Below are 19156 nucleotides of genomic sequence, written 5' to 3'. Positions count from 1 at the left end.
TATATATAAACATATATAATGTAAAATAATTTATTTATGAAATGTATTAGTTAATCAATTTATATCCATACTATATTTATAAATATTATAAAACATTATTATATCAATCAACCTTAGTTCTAATGAAATTTGTTTCTACGAAAAAATAATGCATTGTTTAGTCGGCCTGTAGTTGAATCTAGTTTGATCTTGTTGGCCCAACGTGTTTGATCATCTGAATTTGAACTCCTGCCTAGTGTCATGAATAACTCGTGACCGTATATCAGCTTATCCTTATGAACAGTGTTATTAACAACGCTAACTTCAGCTACCTTAGCGCGTTTATGTTTAAAATAGACAACTTCAAAAGCAAGTGTAATTAATGCTATCAACAAACCAACTAATGTAGCTATGAAAACACCTCCTAAAAACAAATTAATTTATATTGAGGTAAGCATGGAGTTTGTTGGAATATTTAATTATTAAAATATTAAGAAAAACTTTATTTCCGTTAGGCTAGATAAGTACCTATATAACTATGTGACTTGTTACGATCCATGATTTATTTAATCATGGATTACTTTTTACAGGGTTGGTTTATAGTTTAAATATTAGCATATTATCTAAGATAGGTATAATATAATATCATTAATATCCTATATCATTCAATGAAGCATTTAATTAAATTTAATGCTTGGAGGCTGGAATCACTTTAATTATTATTACCCTTTAAGTTGTACCCACTCAAACTCTAGTCTGGTATCAAATCATTCAGTAATTATTTTAAATTATGCATTCATCTTAAGTTAAAATGTCAAAAAAAAGGTAGGTACCTAAGTAGATTGAAAAGAAAAAGAAAATGTCTACAATTTCTACAAGAGAGTACACATTGAATATTGAACATAATCATATAGGTAAGTATGGTATACCTATCTTGCCATAGACCAGAATTTATCTACTACAATTGATTACCTAAACTCTCTAGTGTGATGCCTTCACTATCATCTGAATTCGGGCATGCGCTTATTTTGGAAGCGTTCCAATACTTAGCGTTCAGTAGTTCGAAAAATCTATCTTTTTGCAAATCCAATATCCTGAAAAATTAGTTGATGGTTAGATATTATTTTATTATTTTTGTTTTTAAGGCTAACTAGTCATATTAAATTTACTTTCTACTAATTTCCTCTTGTATGAGACTTCCTTGTTGGACAGCTATCGAGTATGGTCTTTCCGCAAATATTTCACCTACCTCAGTAAGGTTACAATTATTATAAACTTCATACTCAATGTCCGATGAATCATGAATTAGAGCGAATTCACCTTGCTCGTTGTCCAATACCTATTATTGAACATGGTTGATGTATAAACGAATTATGTTTAGGGCCGGATCTAGGAGGGGGGGCGCCAAATTACCAAGTAATAATTTTAGTTTTAAGAGTAACCGATACACAAGTATAACAGTGGTATAATGGAAGGTGCTAATTTTATATAGGTACTTTGCTCCGGGTAAAAAATATACTAGATCCAGCTCTGATTATATTATACGAAATATAAATATAAATTAAACGATTAACGAAGTTGTAACAACAGTCACCATTTGATATCCAACTGTTCTGTTTGGAACGGTCCCAGTTCTTTCTATTGCTGCTAATATTTGTCCATATTCTTCTTTGATTGGATAATCCCAAACTCGAAAATCTTTTCGATTGTTTGTTTGATTTAATGCTATTTCCTTCCATACGCTAAAAATGTCAATTTTCTATTTTATAGGTATAGAATATAGATAGGTACACCTTTCCGTAGTAATAATATAATAAATAGTTAACATACAATTTTATTTTATTCTAATTATAATATCTATGATTATTGATTTTAATAAACAGTAAATAGGTAGGTACGTTATGTATGATTATTGATTAGGTACCTAAGTACATATTATTTTCTAGTTACAGTAGCTATTAAACTTATATACCTATTAGTAGGTATATTACCAAATAACAAATGGTAAAATTTACAATAAATATAAATGTACAAGTAGTACAATATTACTCTTCAAAAGAGATGCAAGAAAACAGCCTCGAAAAATATGTTTGTTTTGATTTTTTCAATATTTAAACTTTAAACACACCTAGCGAAATCTTATCTTAATATCCTATACTATGTGTCTAGGTATCTTAAACTGTTTCAAGAATTTCAGCATCCAACATCCAACACTATGTCACTATTGTTATCGATGAGACGATGACATAAACAACTCTAATTTTTATTTCTATATTCTATTATATTTTTCATAGGTATCACTGTAACAACTATCAACGTCTCAGTACGTCATAGTGTTGTTTCTAATACGTTGCACTTTAACAGTGTTTTCTGTTTAATTTGAATCATTTCTAAATTCTAATTCAATTTGAAAGCTACAAATCATTGTTTTCAAAAGTAACAAAATTGTGAACTTGAAAAGATTATTAAAGAATTAGACACAACCACATAACATGCAACTTTTACCAAACACACCTATTGAATTTAAAACAATTAAATATTTTACAGACATGTCATACTTAAAAATATGGCCAAGTGGATACCACTCTGCTGTACGTTAGGTGTAGAGTGGGACGACTGGGTCATTGTGATGGACAAGGGCGGATACAGTGGTCCTAAACAGGGGGCAATTTGTTAGTTATCAACTAAAAAAAGGTCAAACAACACAAACAAAAACAAGGGGGCGGAAAGGGGGGGGGAAGAGAAAAGAGAACACGACGATGTTAATTTCCCCTATTGCCTCCCCCTGTATCCGCCCTTGGTGATGGATGTGTTAATTTAAATTCAATAATATCATTCAGAAAAAAATTCTTAGTAGAGATTATGCTCATATATATTTTAAATTTTTTTCTGTTTCAATATGAACTATACTTATGAAGAACTTTATATTAAATTTATAAGTTTTAGTTATGAAAATTGAAACTTTTATAAATTTTCAACTATAAACAATTTGCAAATTTTGAAATTTAGAATTTAGAATTCTATAAAAACTATAATTATTTTCTAGTAAAAAAATTATAAAATCTTTAATTTTTATAGCTAAGATTTGAAATGTATAATAATATTCCTCATAAATATTTTATTTCAACTAAAAAATCTAAAAAAAATATATTAATACATTTATTTTTCATAGAAATTTTAAGAAGTTCTAATTTAAACAAAATCACGTATTTTAATGATTAATAACAATGTTAATTATTTTGTTACGAATCAAAAACATTTATGTCAACGTAACGTTACGTACGTACAACGTATAATATATTATTATCATGAATTTTGCTATACGCAATGGCATTTTTGATTTATTTTAAGGTATTATTTATTTATACTATGAACTATATTTTCGGAAAAATTGTATCAACTTACCATATACTACTTAAAGTAAAATGAATGACTAGGTATATAACTATATTAAAAAACATATCAATATATATCATTAATATCATTAAGTACTTATAGTGATATAGGCTGACATTCTGACAGACTGTCTCCGCCCTCCGGTCAAAATCGTTTTTCGTCTACAATGATAACTGGTAAGTCATCGAATACAAATTTAACACCCACTACAGTGAACCACTCGAAACCTAATACACAGCAGAGCCAGAGCGGAAATAATTGTTCGTAGGCTTTTAATAACGTGTAAGGAGTCACCATGGACGCCCGGAGAGGGGGGCAATACGGGGCATTTGCCCCCCCCTGGAATTCAAATATAATTTTGAAAATTGTAACCTTTATTTTGATTTATTAATAAAAATATACATCATTTATACATTTAAAATTGACGACGAAAAAAAAGTTTTCTAATATGATATACTATAATACAGAGCGAGGTTTAAAACATAAATACTATCGCTGGTATAATTGACCATAATTGAAAACAAATAATAATATTTATCTATACGGCAAAACAATAGATAATGATTATCATTTACGATTTGTATGAAAGATGGGATTTTCAACTATTCTATTGGGTTAAAATGGTTAGATTTATTAGGTGTTGATCGTGAAAGAGCCAATAGAAGAAAAGATTAATTCATTGAACAGGTAATAAATAAGGTAAAATAATAAGAAATAGAACAACCGCGAAGACTTCCATTTTTCTTCAATAACTGAATTGCATATATAATTCTGACATATTTTGTAGTTTGCAAGGAATACACTTTTTTCAATGCGTAATTTTTGGTGTTTGATTTCATTATGACCCTCCCTGATAGATTTCCTATACGGGCGCCCACGGGAGTCACTATGAAAATAGGTATACTCGCTTGTATAAAATATCTTCTGCCATTTTCATGTTGCGAAAGAACTGATGGGCGTCACTGCCGTCGACCACCGAATAATTGATTCTCGACTGTCGAGCTAACTGTTGCAAGGACTGCACCGGTGTCTGTATACATTAAAACACGTAATAGTATATAGTGCAATACGAACAAATCGTTAGATAATGTATTAATGTGACTAATATTGCGTGGTGCAGTTGCAGCGCACTTCTATATATGACGTATTGTGCACGCGCGGGCATACAAAAATCTAAGGTAGTATAGGCACACGTCATTATGAGATATATAGCTCACTTGCATCCTTTCCACCGTCAGAAATGCTGCCAAATTCGCAGTGAACGTAGCCAACATGAGGACGACGAAAACCCAATAGGCGGCGACCAAGACGCGGCCGCTGATCGCTTTTGGCGTTTCCCCTCCTCCTTGCGGCGTGAACGAAGTCAACGCGAACCAAAAACTCTCGACGAGCGTGAAATGCCTATAATAATATGCACGCACAGCGCACAGAACGAACACTTATGCCGGTTGCACGAAAAATTGATTAATTTAATGATTCGATAAAATTTAATGGATCGATTACGGGCCATTAAATAATGTTTAAGCGACCTAATAGCTCACTATTGATTCATCAAAATATGTTTATAACGATTGTTCGCGCAACTGTGCAGCGTTAGTGTATAAGATGCGTACTGTGTGTGTGTACACTACACAGCACGCACTATGTCGCTATATATCATTACCCACATGCGGCTATATATCATAATATGTATATAATATATTGTGTTATAATATGCAGGCACTTTCGTTCGACTTTTGTCTGCGTCGAGTCTAATATATATATAATATAAGGTGATTATTTTTTACAGCCAGTCACAATCGACTCGTAAACAATATTTGCAATTTATTGTCGATTGTTTATCCGAAAAAAAACGTACGGATAATAATAATATGAAATGATAATATACCGTTTTTATTTTATTTTTTTGAAAAACGTATAAAAAACGTATACTATTATCGCGATGACTGTTTTCTGTTGAAATAATCACCGAGTAACGATATATTGTATAGCGTATTGCCACATGGCGTATTCATATAATATAATTAATATATATATATACCGGAATTGTTCGTATTTGGGTTTGTTGTTCTGTGCACTGTACGGCGAATACTTGTCTAGTATCCAGATCATGAACGCAGTCATGGCCAAAGCGGCAACGATACTGAGCCAAACTTCGGGTTTCAGTACTGTCATAAACTTAAACAGAGAAGTCTTTCTGGATGGTTTCCTGATCACTGAAATGACACGTGGTTACGGTTAGCGACAAAGAATGTTATTTTGGGCAATAGACGACTATCATAATATAGTGTACAACGTCTGTATACAGGTTTATGTTAATTGTAGGCATATCGCAGAGACGGGACTTTACGGGCTTACGGCTATAATAACAAATATTATATAACAACACGGCGAGGAGGTACCCACGCAATTTGTGTTTATTTAAATCGTGCGATTTGCCTGAAACGTCGTTGGATCGGGAGCCAGTATATTTACACAATAGCAGTGTACTATATATATATGAATGGAATAATTAAATAAGTTAATTATTTTTTTACTTGTGATGAAATTCGGTTTTTATTTTTTTGTTGAAAAGATTTTCATTGTTTGGAATAAAAATAGTGTCTACAGGTAATAATAGTGATATAATTTATCGTTATACGCCCAACTACCCAAGTTATACATTTTGGCAGGCGACACTAAAATAGTTTGGTGGTAACTGGTAACAGCATAGTAATATATAGTACATAGACTATGTGCGAGATAGACACGAAGAAAGATAAAAGCGCACGAAGAAAAGTTGTTTTTCTTGTTACCGTCACCTTAAGTGACTTTACACTTCTTGAATGTATGTGTGTTTGCGTATATGGACGTTGTTCGTGTGTGTGTGTGTGTGTGTGTTTTTTTTTATATCTGATAACGACACATCGAGGGTCAACAGTCCTATAACATATAATTAGTTTTTATTTAATTTGTCTCTTATTGTTCTGGTAAAATAATCTTGAAACAAAAAAACGTTGAAAACTAAGTTTATGGAGTCCACACATCGTATAATATAGTGTAGGTATATACGTATGTTTTTTTGTTAATGAAATGATGTGAATATTTATGGGTATTTAATATGTTAATATTTCTATACGAAAATATAATTACCGACTGCAAAACAGCGATCACGCGGCGTTGTAGCTATAGGCGATTATTGGCAACTTTTATTTTACGTTTGAATTTGAAATGTATTAGTAGTAGAAATATAAAATCGTAATCATGAATTATTGGGAAAATTGACAGGCGATAGTGTTCTACGTAGGTAAAGAGGTAAACAGAATATTATATTATATCTGATTTATCTAGTAAATTCCGATTGATATTATAAAAAGTGGCGTAAATACGATTTTCCTATAAAATGGTTTTTTATATTTTGACATTTTGTAATCAATATGCGTTGTTGTAGATTATTTGCAACTCATAAAAAATTTTAAAGTGTATTTATGTTTATAAATTAATTGATAATAAAATCACTCGTAATACGTACAATTTTTTATCACTTAGGTTTTAATAAAAAATAAAACGAATTACTAATCGTCTGTGTTTTTGTTTATTAAATAAAGTAAAATCAACCCCCGTTTTTTATTTGATAATTCATTAGACTTTTTCTGGGGACTTATTGCTATCTGTTTGTCGATTTTCAGAATTAGATTCTAAGAATAGAGCGAGTTTACTGTTGGTTTTCATTTATATATAATACATATAATCAATACTTAAAATTTGATTTTTTTAAATACACTTCTTTTTTAACTTTCAGAAAATTAAAAACCTGATACCGATGTATTATAAGAAATGTACTACTCTTAATCGAAGTACTTATGTTATAAAGTGTTATTAAAAATAAATAATTCTAACGGTTTTTGATGTTAAAATAATTGATTTTGAGTCAATATTTCGCTATTCGATAGCGTATCTTTAATAATTTACTTTTAAAATAGATTTTGTTAAACCAATATTTATTTGAATACTTAAATTAAAAACAAAAAAAAAAAAAAATATATATAACAACTAAAGTCAATTATACAATCGTTTTTCTCTGTAATTTTTTTAAGTACCGAAAAAAAAAAATGACTAAAGAATGTTTAAGAAATAAAACGAAGAAATAAGTGCAGGTTTTTTAACCACGCCTTGGCTTAGAAAATTTTTGAATGAGATTTATTATTAATTTTAAATTTAATATCTCAACTGAAATATGTTACCTAAGGTCTGGATAGCTCCTGTAGAGCCGCATAATAAAATGTTGGGATACTCAGTAGTAAACAGTTAATACCATTGATTCAAATAAACACTTTAACGTTGTAATTTCGCACTTATTGTTAGATTAGAATTTAGGTATTAGAATTGCGCATTTGTATTTAGCAAGAAATCAACGAAACGTGTTGCTAAATTTTTTTGATTTAGAACAGAACGCGATGAATGAATTGATTTTACAATAATATTTGTTTTTTAAATTTAATATTGTGTCTATCAATTGTCGCCACTTCTTGGAGCAGTAAAAATGCTTCAATCTTAATATTTGTGAACAATTTCTGGTATTAAATCGAATTTGGTCGGTATTTTAGGGAGATTGTTAATTTCAAAATAATTGGGAAAAATAACTAAGGCATTAAAAAAAAGTGGGAATTTCCAACAAAATCGATTTTGTTTTTTTAATTATATCTCAATAATGAGATAATATAGTAGATTTTTGAATTTTTCAACAAATATTTATTTAAAAATGTTATGTGTATAATATTATATGTATATTTCAAAATATTTTGACTCTTTTTATGCTATTTATATACTATTGTTTTTTTATAAATAACGACAAAAAAATGTTATGGAGAACTCTGAAAATTTTTAAATGTATTAAAAAATCACACAGCATAAGTTGAGCTAATAATAATTTAAAAATGTTAAAAACATAGTTGCATACATTTTTTTAATTTAAATTATCAAATTTTAATAAAAGTCGTAAAAATCACGAAAGTTTATGAGTTATATTTTAATGTAAATAATTAATATCTCGGTAGAGTCGTCAATCACAAATAATAGCTAAGGCTTGACAATTTAATACAAGATTCCTCGTATATTTTTCGTATAAAAACTTAAAATTCTGAAAAGTACGATTGTTTTAAAAATTTCTAGTGACGAAATTAGATAATTAAACGAAAAATAACGGTTTTAGTTCGCAGGACTTGAAGATTTTCATTACTGCGTATATTAGTTGGATTATCAAAATATTTAGATTCAATTTAAGATATTTATTACCTACACCACGAACTGGGTCTACGCGATATAATATGCCGGTGTTGACAATGTTAATTTATAATAGATAATAACAGCTATAGTATATGAAATAGGTACAAATTACTATATTATACTCACCGTATTATTACTTATGAATATAAATTTATCGTAGAATATTTTGCTACATTCATTAAATTTACCTACCAATTGACGAAGTATAGATAGGTACATTCGAAACCTACCACACCTCAAAGTAACATCGCCGATTTTTTTTAAAATTCCATATCGATTAAAATGTTAATATTATTTTATCACCTATTGATATTCCCGTTTGTTCAAAGTATGGGGCAATGAAATCTATAACTTCTTCTCGTTCCGATGTCATGGTGAGTGCAGCTATGACAATATCCAGTTCCTGTAACCACACAGTGATACGAAAGCTCGAAAGTCTATAATAATGTACCTATACATAAACAATATGTGTTTATAAACGAGCGTTCACTCACTCCGTCCACAAGTCCACCGATAAGTCCGTTCCATTGGTTCGTCACTGGGTCGAGCTCGCCAAATTGGTCTTTAACGACTAGTTCGTATTTGAAATTCATTTCTATGGATAGTTTTTCGATTAGATCGATACAATAACCTTTCCACACGTCTTCCATGAACGTCCAAGGAATAGCCTTTGGTATAAAAACACAGTTCGTACAAATTATTATACGATTACGATAAATAATAATATAACGATTATGAATTACTAATAAAATGCATGCTAACCTTTGCAGTTCCAACTCTGAAGAATCGGCGACCACTGACCACTGTCAAAGCGTCGTATTTCATTTCTAAACCTCCGTTTATAGTCCACGTACCCAATTGATTATGTACACCATCCGGGCTAATTTTTAGTATAATTGCTTGTTCGTTGTACGTCATTAGTTTGGTATCGATGTCGTAATGAAATTCATTTTTATTTTCGTACTAAAAAAATTATTAAATTTTGTTGTTTTATTAATTATGTATAATAATTATAAATTATAACATGGGTTATAATTTTAAGATAATATATTTAAAGTTTACAAGCATACCGAGTTTAGTATATCTTCGATTTCTTTTCGTTTCTCTAACATTAAAATATCAGAACTCATGTTACAATTAAGTTTTAAACGATCTCGTGATACACGGTCAAGAAAGTAGAAAATGAAGTTAAATAATGTTCTAGCACGCGTAATTTTATTTGTATGTCCATTTTCCCACGATGTGAACTTCATAAGCGTTACTGCTGATTCGAGTTTATATTTGCTTGTATCATTTGTAACAATTATCCATGATTCATCCAGTTTTATTAATTTTTCTTGGTTTATCTGATTTAAAAAAATTATTTTTTACATTATATAGGTACACCGCAATACTTATTGCTGACTATAGTCACACTAGGTATTGATTTATGCACTTATACCATCTTTACATGTTGATCCAAATTATTTCCTATTAGAGCTACGTGTCTAATACCAATTTTCGTGTTCTTAAGTTGATCGATTTCATTGGATGTTAGATAATTAAGGACGATAGCTCTCAAAGATGATTTTCCTGAAGTTAAATAGGTAACGGCTTGATCTGCGTCTGAAGACATAATTGTATTTAATATTTTAGAAAATGGAATAAAAATAGATTTACCTTCTTGGTTAGTGAATACGAATGTAATTTCTTTAGTGATATTCAACCATGTAATATATGATTCAATTAATTGGATTGCTGGTCGAATGTAGGAAAAGTCAGTTCGAAAATAGGCCATACCATTAGCGTTACTTATTTTCCAGCATGGTGTACACGAGGGATTGAGAAGATCAATGGTGGCCAATGTGTTATTTGACGTAACACTGCAAACTGTTTAAAACATACAACTTGTATTAATATTAATATTGAAATTAAATTATTATTTGTAAAATTGTAACATAGTATAGACTATAGGTAAAAAAATAATAATATAATCAGTACCAAAAATTTCCAGGGCGTTATAGAAACTCGAATCTTGAAATTTCAATTCTATTTACGAGAGTAATTTATCCGAGTATATCTAGTATATAATATTGGTACACACTACTGATAAACATTTATTACGTTGTATACTATAATATTTATTAGTATAATAATATACAATATTTAGCTAATTTTAAATAGTTCCTTTTGAAAATTAACTTTGAGATACGTACCATATTATTGAAATATTGAACAACAGTTTTATTATTACAATAATTAATTGTAACGAAAACAATATTACAGAAATCAGTCTGTATATTTATCAAATATTTACTATAATTCGAAATTATTAATAGTACGAGGGTTAAAACAATACGTACATTTATCAGTTATATTGTTCAGCGGGTCGTTTAAAATAGGTTCGATAGAGACATCATAGTTTGTCAATATGGATTTCAATTGGATGAAGTTTGTGTCATTTTCATTTTGTGTTAATACACCTGTAAAATATATTGGAAATAAAGCATTAGTAAGGTTTTATTACTATGATTCCTATGATGTATTAGTATTGAACCACAATACTTTAACAATTTTCGGTTAAAAAATAGCGTTCGTAAAACATTTAAAATTGAACTATAATTTGACAATCCTATAATAGACGTAACAGTTGCAATATCACGTAGGCAGAGGTGCCTGCCACAGAGTATTTATTGATCAAATAATTGCATATAGGTATCACGAGTTTTTTTTAATTTGTATTATTTATACAAATTTTTTTATATTTTATTCATATTGTTTTATTATACAATACTGTACCCGTGCTTGTTGATTAAACTTTTTGTTTTGAATAAGCCACCGGTAAGGTACTGGTATTTAAATCTTAAATACTAAAAGAGGTTTCCAGGCTTCAGTTTTTACATTATACATACGTAAACATAATATGACAATAAAGTGACGCATACCTGCATAAGTCCGCATACCCCTGTCAGTATTAATATTTAACTTACTGTAACTACAACTGGATCGATAACAAACAGATAACTGTAGACAAGTAAAGTGAGACTTGAAGAAATTCGTTTAATGAAATAGGTTTTTATGTAGTACTTACGATCTCCCTATATAAGTTAAGTAAATAGGTAAAATATTAAAAAAGTGTATACTTTTAGTTACCGCGTTTAATAAATTGACGTTCTATATGCCTATAGCGTTTTAATAATAATTTGTTTTTTATTATTCACGTATTTTTGTTTTACTTTTATAATTATCAGTAGTGTTTTACAGAACTTTTAACCTAACCGAAATAGCCCGCGGCCAATAATTTGTACGGAGTCCTGTTAGCTTTTATGTATCCTATAACCCCCGGCTATAATAGATATTTACACCCTCTGAAACTAACACAAATTTAATCGATAATTTTATTATATTATCAACATAGGACATATTTTGTTAATGGAAATAATAAGATATTGATCAACAGAGCTAGGATTTATATGTAAAAAAAAAAATAAAAATATGTACATATGTATGTAATTAAAATGGCCAAAATAAATTGTATAAAATAAAAAATATGTAAAAAAAAAAATTTTAAATTATGTTAACGTATAAAATTAAAATAAAATTCTAAATAATTTTTGAATAATATACAATTTAGAGGACACTACACTAGTCATTTTCAGCGGTAAAAACTTGTCTACGGAAAACAAACAAAACGGCATCAAAAAGTGGTTTTAGAGTAAAAGTACCTATCATAAAAATGATAGAGAACAATATTTAAGAGGAAATTTCATTGGTTTTTTTTGAAATTTTAAGTATTAAAATAGTTAGAGTTATTTAAAAAATGTAAAAAAAAGGTTTGTGTGCTTTTAATTATTTTTTATTTTCTAATCAATTTAATTTAAAAAGTATAAAATATAAAGATATTTTCACAACCACGCGAACGCAAGTACTGAGACTGTTGAAAATTTGTAAATATATTTTGTCTAATAATTGTTGAATATAAAATATAATCTAAGATCATTAATGTTTAGTTATCGAACAGAAACAAATAAGATAAATTATAATCAAGTTATTAATATTTAACTAATACTTTCATATATGTATTTCCAATATGCTATTATACACTTACAATTTTTACGAGTATTATTATCGATGTATAAATGCATAATACTACTAAACCATCGAAATTGTCAACATTTACAAAATATGTAAAAAAATGCAGAAATTTTACAAGTAATGTTAAAATATGTATTTATGACAAAATATGTAAAAACATGTAAAATAAAATATGTTTTATTTTATTGCAAATCACGTGAAATTAATTTGTCATTTGTAATACTTAATTTATTATGTTTTAGTAAAAATATATATGTATTTACATAAAAATCTCAGCCCTATTGATCAATAAACAAATTAATATTACATATTTTATATTATAATACCTACGTATATATACGTATTACTAACATTTTTTTTTTTAATAAATTAACTATGTTCATAGTAGAATAATTATATGTCTGAAACAATTTATTTTAGACCTAGCTTTATGAAAAGTTTAGTTATAAAAACTTAAAATTATTTTAAAATTACATCATGACTATATCACGTCTATGTCTATAAAAATGCTAAAATAAAATAAGTAAATCGTAAATTTGACCGATATTTTCCAATTTTTGTTAGTTTATTGAAATTAGTTTCATTGCTATTGAGAAATGTTTGCTATAAAGTGATATCTTTGAAGTGTGTCTGTATGATATATATATAATTGTAAGCATAATTAATAAAACAAAAACATTTTCGTAGATGGTAGATATTCTAGAACCCCTCTCGTCTGCCCTCTGCTGGTCTGTCACTTCAGTTGATCCTACTGTAGTATTATCGGTGTTTAGTATATTGCTTTAAAAATACATTTGTCTTTACAAATTTATAGTAGGTATATAAAATTAATTGCTGATAAGCCCCCTACCAGGATTTCACCACTGACGCCAAGAACGCTTTTGATATTGTCCTTCAGTATATCGAGCAAAATTTAACTCCAACATCTATAGACATTTTGTGGTTTAAGAATGGGGAAACACTACAACTAAGCCTAGAATTTCTTTTTCTAAAGAAAAATCTGTAATTAACTTTTTTTCTAAATAATTTCTTACTACACACAGGCTTACATTGAATTTTTTAGTATTAATGTATGTATACAGTAGGTAAATTATTTAATTATATATTTTATATACTGTGAATTCGTATTTTTCTGTATTTTTTGATAATCCTACCTTTTCTGCGTTCCGATCATAAATTCAGTCCCGAGGGTGACGGATTAGAAGGGTTCTATTATATTTATTTTTTATTTTAAGAAATATCTACGTGGGTGCATTTAAATATTGGCATGCATATTTCACACGAAAACTGAATTATTACCTAATGATAGTCATGTAAAATATCCTGAGGTATATGATAAAAATAAAAAATAAATGAAAATAAATATAAAAGAATATACAATTTTCTTTAGTTATATTATAGTATAGAAATAGTGCTGTGTGATAAAATGTTTCTCTTAAGATGTAACGAGATTTCGAAACATTTTATGTGATTTCTATTGAATAGTAAACATTTAGTGTAAATTTGTTTCTTTAAAATTAAATTTAAAAAGTTTAAAATCCTGTATAATTTATCAAAATTCTATAACGCTATACTACTTTTGATGTGCCAAAGTGTCCCTTTAGGCTTCAACTACAAAAATTTATTTATTGTCTAAATAATTTATTTTTCAGTGTAAAAGTTTCTTTTTTGTTATGTTTTGAGTTACAGTGTCAAAAGAGAAGTCGATGGTGATATAAAGTAATGTTATTTTACTGTGAATGAAGTCGGTAGGTATATGGTTTTAATTTTGACATGGGTATTACAACAAAAATGAACGAGTAAACTAGACAGAAGGTTATAATGTAATACTGCAGTTAGTATTTTTTGTTGACATAATGTATGATATAGGTAATATTTTTACATTATGATGTCAAAGTCATAATATAATTTTAGGAAGAAATGAGTTTTTTCATAGATCATAGTAAGTTATCTTCAATAGATCTTTAACTATATTCAAAATTTCATGATTATTATTTTTAGCTACAATATACCTACGTCATTATCTTAAAATAAAATACAGTTTACTTGCGTGGGTAATGGGTATAATAATATTATAGTTATAAATAGTAATAATGTACGAACCTTTGATTTATTAAAGGTATACAGATAAATAAAAACTTTTATGCAAATAGTGCATATTTTGTTAGTTAATATAGACAAAAATAAATATAACAAACAACAAAAAGAAAAGTAGTATGTATTATTTAGTTTTATTTTGTTATATTTTAACATGCATAACTAGTAACTACATTATATTATATTATACATTATTATATGCATATTGGTTGATCATGATTAAATACTCAACTTATGGTTTGAGTGTCTCGATTTTCGAGACCTTAGCTTAAGGTTTGTGTGGAGTAAGGGGGTAATTTAAAAAAAAAACACTTGTATTTTGGTGTGTATACTTGTCAATAGAAACATTATAATACAAATACGTGTTTTCTATTAATTAAGAATAATATTATTATGACTTGATCAAATAAAACCAACTTATTAATATGAAAATATCAAGTTTAATTTTACGATAATATAACACATATTATCTTCTAATCATAAATACAAAAAAAATTGGAGTAGTTTAAATATTTGTATAATTTTAATTTTAAGCATTTATATAAAAATAAACTATTATTACGTATGAGTTTATATTGAAAGATAACATTTTTACAGTTTAAAGTATTCGAATTTCGGGATTCTTAAATTACTTCGGGTAGTTAAAATACAGCCAGCCTTTTATAAACCAATCCGGCCATAGAAGTTAATAAATATTATACCGTCAAAAGAAAATGTTCAAGTGCTTTCTGCTAGGAGTATCACCTCGTCACCCATTTCAATTAAATCCCTGGCATATGAATTATTATGTACACACGGACACGGTAAATGCTTAATTTAGTTATGTATAAAATAATATATTCGTAGTTTTGAATAGGCACTATAATAATTATATTATACTTACGTTCGTACTAATTTTTTTTTATTAGATTTTGAGTGGAGCGTTAAATGTATTGGTATTACAATGATGGATTTTTTTGTATTTTGTCTGAATGACACTTTTCGTAGTAGAAAAAATGCTTTTATCTTCAACTTCACTGAATAGTTTTTGGTAGGAAATTGGATCTAGTTGGTATTTTGGGATTAAAAGTATAAAAATTCCTGTATTTTTCTTAATACCTGGAATATTTACGCAACACCAATTTTCGACAAAATCGATTTTGGTATTTTGTTGTAATTCTAAAAATACTAACATGTCAAGAACCTACAAAATTGTCATCAAGTGATAATATTATTAGATTAGCATTTTCTAGACATTTCAAAGCCAAAATATTTTGTCTCGTTTTGTATTGTTTTATAGACATTTGAAATTTTCCTATTTATTTTTTTTCTTTAAATGTTAATGAAAAATATTATGTTGGAACAAAAAATTTGAAAATTTAATGCAAGGTTCCTCATAAATTTTTCTTACATAACTTAAACATTTAGAAAATACATATTATGTGCAACTAATCTTAATAGAAATTTCAAGTTTTAATTTTTACAAAATTGGATATCCAAGCCAAAAATTACAATTTAAGTTATTTTGTTGTAACTCAAAAAATATTAATTGTATATACATCAGTGGTTTTCAAATTTTTATTATACACGGCACACCGTATAGGTACTTCAAAAAATTTTCACGGCACACTGACCTTTTTTTTAGACGAACAAAATTGTTTTGAATTAATTATAATTATATATACATTTAGTAAGAAATGTGTGATTGATGGGCTAACAAATATTTTTAATTCTTGGACGAATAGTTGACACATACTCGCATTTTCTTATATCATAATTCAATGCAATCGGTAATTTATGGAAAAACCGCGGCACACTTAGTGGATACTCACCCAGTTTGAAAACCACTGATATACATGATACTTCTTGCATTACTTATATTATATTTACTACATACCATGATATTTTCAAAATATTTAGAAATATTTGAAAATAAAATATTAAAAATATTAGTTAAGCAAACTCAATGTACCTAGTTGTAAATATAAATTATAAATTGTGTGTTTGTATTAATTATTCATTAAGAAGACGCCACATACGCATGTGTTGCTCCATCTTACAAAAATACATGATACATGGTACATGGAACATTTTATGTTCACAATAATCCATTTTACTTAGGTTTTTTTTTGAAAAACAGAGTAAATTAATTTATTATACAATTTAAATAATAATTTTGAATAAATAATTGTTTATAAACTTGCTGCAATTTTCAAGTCCAAAAAAATTAAGATTAGATATGTAGGTAATTATTTGCCGTATATTGTTTTATTTTAAATAAAACAAAACAACTTAGATACAAATTAAATTTTGTTTCTTTCAATACAGGCTACATGTTGTAAATAATACATTACCAATTTTGTAAATTTCTCCATTTGTGTAAACTGTTAACCAAAATAAAATATGTATACTTGTCACAATCATTGTGTCTCCACTAACGAAAAGCAACTAAGTATGAAAACTAGGAGATTACGACTTATAGGTCGTATGTTTTTTTTGCCAATTAAATATAATTGGACGGTAAAAATATTTCGAAAACGTCATTGTGCTATTTAATTCTTTTTATACAATTGCGAGTCCTGCATTATTAAATAGATTCGTGTTTAATATGTGTTTAAGGAAGGGGAATATTCCGAATAAAAATACTTCAAAAAGCATAAATAATTTTTATTCACTACAGTAAAAATTAAAAATGACAATAAATCAATAAATAAGTAATAACTACACTAAACATTTTTTTTAAATATTTTTTAACAATAAAAAATCATTATCTTGAAGATAATTAACGTTTTTAAAAATTTTTCATTCGTCAACATAATTTGAATAATTTAATTAATTATAAAACAACATTTTTAAAAGATGATTATATATTTACTTTTTACTATTATTTGTTATCATTATAATTTTGTTAATGAAAGGATTCATTTTTGATTTTATATTCCAAAGCTGGTTATTAATTTTCTAAAAATGTCAATACATAAAAATTAAATTTCAAACGAGTAGTTAATTATTTATAACTTATAAGTATTTAAAATATAGATAAACACTCTAAGGATTAGATTAGTTGACCATTTAATGGGAACCAACTTAACTAATAACTAATTATTACTTAATTCACCTCATCAAAACTTTATAGACTTATAAATATTATAAACAACTTATTTATTAAAAAATCAATTTTTACACATTGAAAATCTCATATAAACTATCTGCATAGGAATATGTAATTAAAAATGTACCCTTTCATTAAAAAATTTAACGATAACAAATAATAGTAAAAAGTAAATAGTTATAATAATCATGTTCTGAAATTATTATTATATGTCCACAGTCGGGCCTGGCATGAAGGGTGAAGTGGTTTCTTTTTCTTATGTCACCAACACTTAACGGGCGATGAAAGGTTCATTTCCCAGAGTTTTCTACCATTTTAGATTCTTCATATTCTGTATTTTTATTACTTAGAACATTTGGTTTTCCTCTCCGTTGTTACCGTTAAGAGTGTGTAACATGCATTCAATATTTTACAAATAATGTATGAATAAACTTGTCGTCATTTGACTATACATTTAAACATTTTTAAATTACATAATTATTTGCTTTTATATAGAGTTTGTTAAGGACAAGATGATTTTCATTGCAGTTTAAGGATATTGTAAGATAGATTTTTATTAATTATTATTAAAGAATTTTTTTCTACTTATTCTCTTTTTAGCAAAACATATTTAATTTAATGATTAAGGCGAATAGCACATAATAATATAATATAATACAATATAGGTTTATACAAATATTACGTACCATTAAAATGTAAAAAAAAAAAAAATATAAGTGGATATGATTCTACGAACCATGGATATTATATTATTATGTTTTATTATGTTTTATTATTTATTCATTTGTGTTTTATACCGACAAGTTAATGGATATTTTATGTTTTAAATCTTTTAGAATAAAGTAGTTGTGTATGGTATATGTGTTGAGTGCTGAGAGGCTTATGTATGATTCAATTGAATAGTATTAATATATTTTATAATAATTGTTGGTATTGTTTTAAACGATCGTGACTTGTAAGTAGTATGTTAGACATTTATGAATCTATTATTCGAATCCATTAAAAAGTAATGGTATTGTTTTAAATGTTTATTACGATTCATTTTCTAAAGCTTTTATAATCTATTCACCGAGCGAAAAATGTAAACGTGGATATTCGTAAAATTATTAATAAGTAAAAAGCTTTTTTCTGCTATATTTTATAATTTTATTTTAATACGTTTTAGGCATTTTCTTCACTCAAAGTAAATAAAACTTTAGAGGCACCTGAGCAGGTATACTTGTGTTTTTGCGTAATGAGTTCTTAGCCACATAA

At 27.4% G+C, this 19156-nt stretch overlaps 1 protein-coding gene across 1 annotated transcript; it reads right to left on the bottom strand.

Moving 5' to 3' along the window:
* Positions 1-16: 16 nt before the first annotated feature.
* LOC132921328 (ionotropic receptor 25a) lies at positions 17-17218 on the bottom strand. Its single transcript, XM_060984295.1, has 15 exons — positions 17145-17218; positions 10983-11102; positions 10300-10509; positions 10082-10245; positions 9711-9986; positions 9403-9603; positions 9135-9308; positions 8944-9043; positions 5417-5591; positions 4593-4776; positions 4284-4405; positions 1574-1721; positions 1149-1318; positions 952-1073; positions 17-403 (listed from the first exon to the last, which is right to left on the bottom strand). Exons 1-15 carry the CDS (start codon positions 17212-17214, stop codon positions 120-122), a joined length of 2520 nt encoding a protein of 839 aa, XP_060840278.1. The 5' UTR covers positions 17215-17218; the 3' UTR covers positions 17-119.
* Between the last annotated feature and the right edge of the window lie 1938 nt (positions 17219-19156).

This window comes from Rhopalosiphum padi, chromosome 2 (assembly GCF_020882245.1).
Source record: "Rhopalosiphum padi isolate XX-2018 chromosome 2, ASM2088224v1, whole genome shotgun sequence".
Classification (NCBI taxonomy): Eukaryota; Metazoa; Arthropoda; class Insecta; order Hemiptera; family Aphididae; genus Rhopalosiphum; species Rhopalosiphum padi.
The sequence above is the reverse complement of the archived record's forward strand: the minus strand, read 5'-3'. Positions and strand labels throughout refer to the sequence as shown.